This window comes from Centroberyx gerrardi, chromosome 12, assembly GCF_048128805.1.
Source record: "Centroberyx gerrardi isolate f3 chromosome 12, fCenGer3.hap1.cur.20231027, whole genome shotgun sequence".
Lineage (NCBI taxonomy): Eukaryota > Metazoa > Chordata > Actinopteri > Beryciformes > Berycidae > Centroberyx > Centroberyx gerrardi.
This window is the reverse complement of record NC_136008.1, coordinates 5,284,852-5,290,851: the sequence shown is the minus strand read 5'-3', so window position 1 is coordinate 5,290,851 and position 6,000 is coordinate 5,284,852. Positions and strand designations below refer to the sequence as shown.

The 6,000-nt window shown below is 43.5% G+C and overlaps 1 protein-coding gene across 1 annotated transcript; it reads right to left on the bottom strand.

Moving 5' to 3' along the window:
- Window positions 1–957: 957 nt before the first annotated feature.
- sostdc1a (sclerostin domain containing 1a) lies at window positions 958–4,357 on the bottom strand. Its single transcript, XM_071915135.2, has 2 exons — window positions 4,070–4,357; window positions 958–2,041 (listed from the first exon to the last, which is right to left on the bottom strand). The coding sequence occupies exons 1-2, from the start codon at window positions 4,275–4,277 to the stop codon at window positions 1,599–1,601; spliced, it is 651 nt and encodes a 216-aa protein (XP_071771236.1). The 5' UTR covers window positions 4,278–4,357; the 3' UTR covers window positions 958–1,598.
- Window positions 4,358–6,000: the final 1,643 nt, after the last annotated feature.

Sequence of the window (6,000 nt, the reverse complement as noted above, 5' to 3'; positions counted from 1 at the left end):
AACAGTTCTTATATCGATTCCTACCTCAGCCAGCACTGTGGGACGCTGTATCATTTGTCTGGCTGATGTAGATGTTGTTCAGGATGTGAGTAGGGTCTGCTGGGATTTTCAGACCATATTATTAGTAGTAGTAGTAATATCAAGAGCGAAAATTTGAGCTTTTATTTTGAAAGTGAAATTATTTGATTTCCGATTTTATTCCAGCTATCTTTTTATAGCTTGACGTGTTTTTAAAAAGGATTTCTGCAGCTGCTACACAGACAGAGCCATGGCTGTGCTGCTACACTGTTGCTGGGGTCACGATTCTCGCGTAATATCAGGACCCTCATACTGTAAAAGTAGCCTGTGGCAACAATTCTCGCGTGATGTCAGGGACGCTCGTGCTTACATTGTGGAACAAATAGCTCTCAAGGAGCCTGAATGCTTAAAGCAAGTGTACTAACAGCAATAAAACATCTATCAAATAAAATAGATACATATAATATATTTATATATATAAAATATTTCTTAAAAATTTGAAATGAAGAGCCATATGATAATATTTACCACAGTTTTGTTACTATCAACCCACACTATCATTACAATGATGGTAGTCAAAATAATTTCTTGTTCACTCATTTACATGGAGAGGGACTTGCACGTAAATTCACAAAGCCAGCACTGAAATTTTCTACTTCCTACTATTTTGACAGTCGGACACCAACTTAGTATTGTAGCATTAATGATACAACACTTTTTTGTTGTTGTCCTCTTGGTGTATTTCAACAATTTCATGGCATTTGTCAGTTCTTTGTTTGCTAGCCAAAAGATAGCAATATTGGCCTATTTTAAGTTTAATTGTTATGTTCTCTACCTGTGGATGAAACATTGCTTATTTTGCTAAACTAATGGTTGGATCTTGTACATTTTAGTGTCTTGACATGCACGGTAAAGTCACTCTCCAATGACAACAGCACATGTGATAAAAAGTGATATTTATTTCATATGAAGTTATTACAACAATGAGCAATGACAAAGCTTTTCCAGAGAGGACTCGTTGATGCTTAAACACACAACATGACTTATCATATGTTGCCATAGAAAATATATTACATCATACATCTTATATAGTAAAATTTTATACACATGACCATACTTCAAAAAGGCAAGTATCAATTTGACATATGTACAAGTATTTACACATTCTGCTTTGCTGTGACGTTTGAGATGTTTAGTTTGGTGTGGTTTACTGGTGTTAGGTGCCTATACAGGTGGCTATACATCTCCTTCTGCATATAAAAAGAATATAGGAACGCATGCACATGGCTACAGCTGGGACAATGTGGGCTGGCTTGGGGCCCCAGAATGCTCTGCAGACTGTAAACCCCAGTTTGGTTCACATTATCTTTAGCCACATGAATTAAAATATGAAGAAAAGTCCTCAGCATCGTCTTTAGAGTTCTCCATCGTAGCAAGGAACCAGCTTCACATGAATCAAGTCCCGGTCACACTGAGATAATCCACAGCTACAGACTCTGGAGGTTCTCAACATGTCTCTCTGCACCAGCATCAAGACTAAAGTCCTGTCCGTTCGCTGTACACTAAAGAGACGGTGGCTCTCAGGGTTCAGTCTCGTGCCAGTTCTCGCTCAGCCGGTTCTTCCCCAGCCTCCTCTTGCTCTTGGACTTGTTTTTGTGCAGCAGCTGCGGCGGCGACACCACCGGCTCCTCGAACTTGTTGCCCGACTCGTTGTGCTGCCTGGAGTACCTCTTGCACTTGCAGGAGGTGACCACGGTGATCTTGTAGGTCCTGGCGCTGCCGTCCTGGCACTGCAGCTGGATGCGCTGGGTGCGGGTCTTGTCGTTGACGCACCGCCAGTCCTGGTTGCTCCGCCGACTCCAGAACCTCCTGCCGTAGCCGCCGCCGATCCAGTTGGGAAGCATCTGAGCCGGGAGACACTCGCCGGCGCACACCAGCTCCTTGATGGGGTTGATGCTGGTGCACTGGCCGTCCGAGATGTACTTAGTCGACCGCAGTTCTCTGCATCCGATTTGACCTCGCTCTGTTGGAGAGACACATCGGGAATGTTGAGAAATAAATCAGTGCAGTCTGGAAATATACTCAGTTAGGACTGGGCGATATGGACAAAAATATCACAGGAAATATCGATATAGAACAATATCTGCTAACATATGCAAAATCACATTCATTGTATTGAACTGCATATTTTCAAATGCATTCCCTAATTTGTTTCAGATCTCATTTTGTGACATATTTTCATTAGTATTTGCTTTTTATCAGTAACTTAGACAACAGAATTGTGTATCACGGTAACTCGATATCATTACTTCATCACGATATTGAAAGACGATAAACGATAATACCGAATCATCACCCAGCTGGTATACCTGGTACATTTCCAGCCTCTGGCAAGTTTGATTCTGTTTCAGTTCAACTGTAAGCTGCAGGAACATTCAGTTCTATAGGATGATGAGGAAGACAATAACATCTTGACCTTTATGGCTCCTTTTGAAGCTCCTGGTACTCAGCAGTCAGCCTGCAGTGTAAGTGGCTTATAGTGGAAATACAGTCTTTCCTTTGCATGGGAGGAAAACTTTGAGCGTCCTGAGTTTTATCAATGGAACAGGGATTTATAGTAGGATTATCTCTGTGCAACAGGTAAGACTGTCAGCATTGTTCTGCTGCAGGCTATATGCCCCCCCCATCCCCACACACACACACACACACACACACACACACACACACACACACACACACATACACACACACGCAGCACCCCCCTTCCCCACACTGTAACCCAAGCCCAGATCCATTCACACAGCGCCATACACCTCAGTGACAATGCTCCCCCTTCTCTATGACAGTGTTTGATGAATGAACAGGGGAGAGGCTCTCTTACCCCCCTTGCCTGCCCACCCTCCACACACACACACACACACACACACACACACACACACACACTCCGTCCCTCCTCCTTCATGGTCTGGCTACTGAGAGAGCTCAAGTCAAACAGCGCCACAATCGCAGGCTTCCTGTGCACAGCCACACACCTCCATTCACTTGTACTGACACACAGTCTCTACCCTAACAGTGTGTGTTGGGCCTGTCAGTGCCTCTCACCCCCACCCCCTCACCCCCCTCACCCCTCTCACCCCTCCCGCCTGGCCGCCTGCCAGTGAGGTGTGTATTACACATTGCCTCATCTCAGCGGTGACGGGCCTGTGATGGTCTCTGGAGGGTCTCTGGAGGGTCTCAGGGTGAGAGGAGCAGAGGGATGAGCTCACTGAGGGGATTATGCCACGAAATACACCATTACCTATAATATTCCTATAGTAAGCCTATAGGGGCCTGTGATGCGTCTGTGGCACTCTAGTTCATTGTGCCCTTATTGTACTTTTTTGTATTTTTGCATGCATGGTATTTTAAAGTTGTGCTATGCTACGTGTATAGTATCCTTCTAAAATGTGGAGAGATTACTATAGTGATTGATGAAATGAGAAAAGACAAAAGGAGGAATTTCAATGCAACAAACTCTTACTGCAGCACCACCCACCACAGCACCACCCACTTGGCTGCATGTGCACTTTAAAAATGTAGATGAAGAAGAAGAAGAAGAAGAAGAAGAAGAAGAAGAAGAAGAAGAAGAAGAAGAAGAAGAATGTTTTTAAAGTGCACATGCAGCCAAGACAGTGCTGCTTTGCTAAGAGTTTGGGGCATCGAAATTACTCTTTTGTCTTTCCTCATATGTTTTCCATGCCCCCTATGAAAAAGAACTATAATGTAATGTAATCTTTTGACACATTTTAAAAGGATACGATACAAATATCATAGCAACTTTAAAATATTTTGCAGCTAGATCAAAAAGTATGCAACAGACAATCCTACAGTAGTGCCTTTGGAGATAAACTCTCTATTGAGCACCAGAGAAACATTATAAGCCCCTACAGGAGTATTATAGTGAATATTATAGTGATTTTTTTGTTCCAGCATTCCCATATCATAATGTATACAGGGAGTTGAGAGCGCCCCCAGCATCATGCTGTGTCCCTCTGCAGGATGCTTCACTCACCGCCTCGGTCCTGCGCCGCCGCGCCGCCCGCTCCTCTCCCGCCGTTCCTTGCGCGGTTCATGGACACGTTGCTCTGCGGCTCCTGCACCGGTGCGCTCACATGCGGGTACAGCATCTCCGTGGCGTCGTTCTTGAAGGCTTGGCAACTCCTCAGGAGGATGCAAAACAAGTATAAGAAGTGGCACGACTCGTACGCGCTCAAGTGCATGATTGCTTCTGGAGGAGGAGGAGGAGGAGGAGGAGGAGGGAGAGATGTGCGCTTATGTCCGGCTGCAGGTAGACTGATGCTGGCTGAACTGCATGGATGTCGCTGCCTCCCCGGTCTCTTTATACAGCCGGCCCGCCTCTCGCTTTGGCAGCCGCTCAGGTGCGTCTCCGCCGGGAGGCTCTGATTGGTCGGCGTGGGCGTCAACTGGAGGGATAACCCCGCCCACTTCTGTGATTCTGGAAGAGTGAAACCCCATGCTGGATGCTGGAGCGCATGATGATGATGATGATCATGATGATGATGATGATGATGATGATGATGATGGGATTAAGTGCCTGAGTGATTGATCTTTCGTCAGGCTCGTGGAGTTCAAATAAATTCACGTTTGCGAGCTCATAACCAGCTTCATCATCATTATTGCAGAGCATAATTCAGCATCAAATTATTATAATAATTTCAGAATGTCTTGAATGTGAAATGCCAGGGAGAATCAGTGCCAAATATTGAAAAACAGTATAACAAAATTAATTTCTACAGCCTTGTATTTTCTTCCAAAACAAAGTCTGTTACAATTAATAAACAACAGCAGGTAAAATCAAGAAATCAGAGAAGACAGAAGAGAAAAACAAAGGAAAAAGAAAGTCTTTTAAAATATTTACAGGGGAATAAATATTTGGCAGTTTCCATCTTAAATTCAGGTACAAAGCATATCTAAAGTTCTTGCTGCAGCAATTTGTAACTGTAGACAGGAGAGAAACTTTTTAATAAGACACAAGTGGACTTTTGCAGTCATCTAAATCAAAATAAATGAAAGCATGGATTGCTTTGTCCAGAATAAAACAAGGGCCTTGTATATAAAAATATTTCCTGGCTGGAGAATAAATACAGCTGAATTTATAACTCTCTTTGTTCATCAAAACAAAACTCTGGATCAAAATTCACCCCTAAACATGCAGACTACCAAAATTGTCCTAAATCCGATTTATGCAGCTGGAAAGGCCAGATATGAGTCAGCTTTACAACTTGAGAAAAATGTTGAAACCTCCAGCACATAATATCTACAGTACTGGCTTTCATCTAGACCAGCTAAGCTGCTGTGATCACTTTGATTTTAAGTGCAGATCTACTGTTGCAGTGTGATGAAAGCCTTAGCCTTTAGTGACTCCTACTGTTCCTGGACTGTATGAGTGTTAGGATGACTGCAGAGTCTGGCTGGTCTTCTTCCTCTCTCTCATCCTCCAGAGGCTGCGATCCACCCATCTGCTTCTCCAGTGCATCTCTGTGTCTTCTGATAAAGTCTTCAAGAGTTCAGGGTGGCGGTAGTTAACGATTAGTCGATCAATTGATCGATCAGTGGACAGAAAATCAATCAACTACAATCTTGATAATCGATTAATCGCCTCAGTCATTCATCAGTAAACATTTTGCTTCACAAATGCCGAGATTTGCTTGCTTTTTTCTGCCTCATATCACTATAAAATTAATACTTTCGGGGTTTTTTTGGCTGCTGAGACCAAGCAAGCAATTCCAAGACATCACCCTGGACTCAGCAATCTGCAATGGGCATTTGTCATTATTTTTTACAATTTGGAGACTAAATGATTAATTGATTAATCAAAAAAACAGTCAACAACTTGAGTAACCACTGTTGATGTTCCCTTGGTTGAGGCACTTAACCCCAAATAGCTCCAGTGGAGATGAGCAGTGGACACCAGTGGGAGAT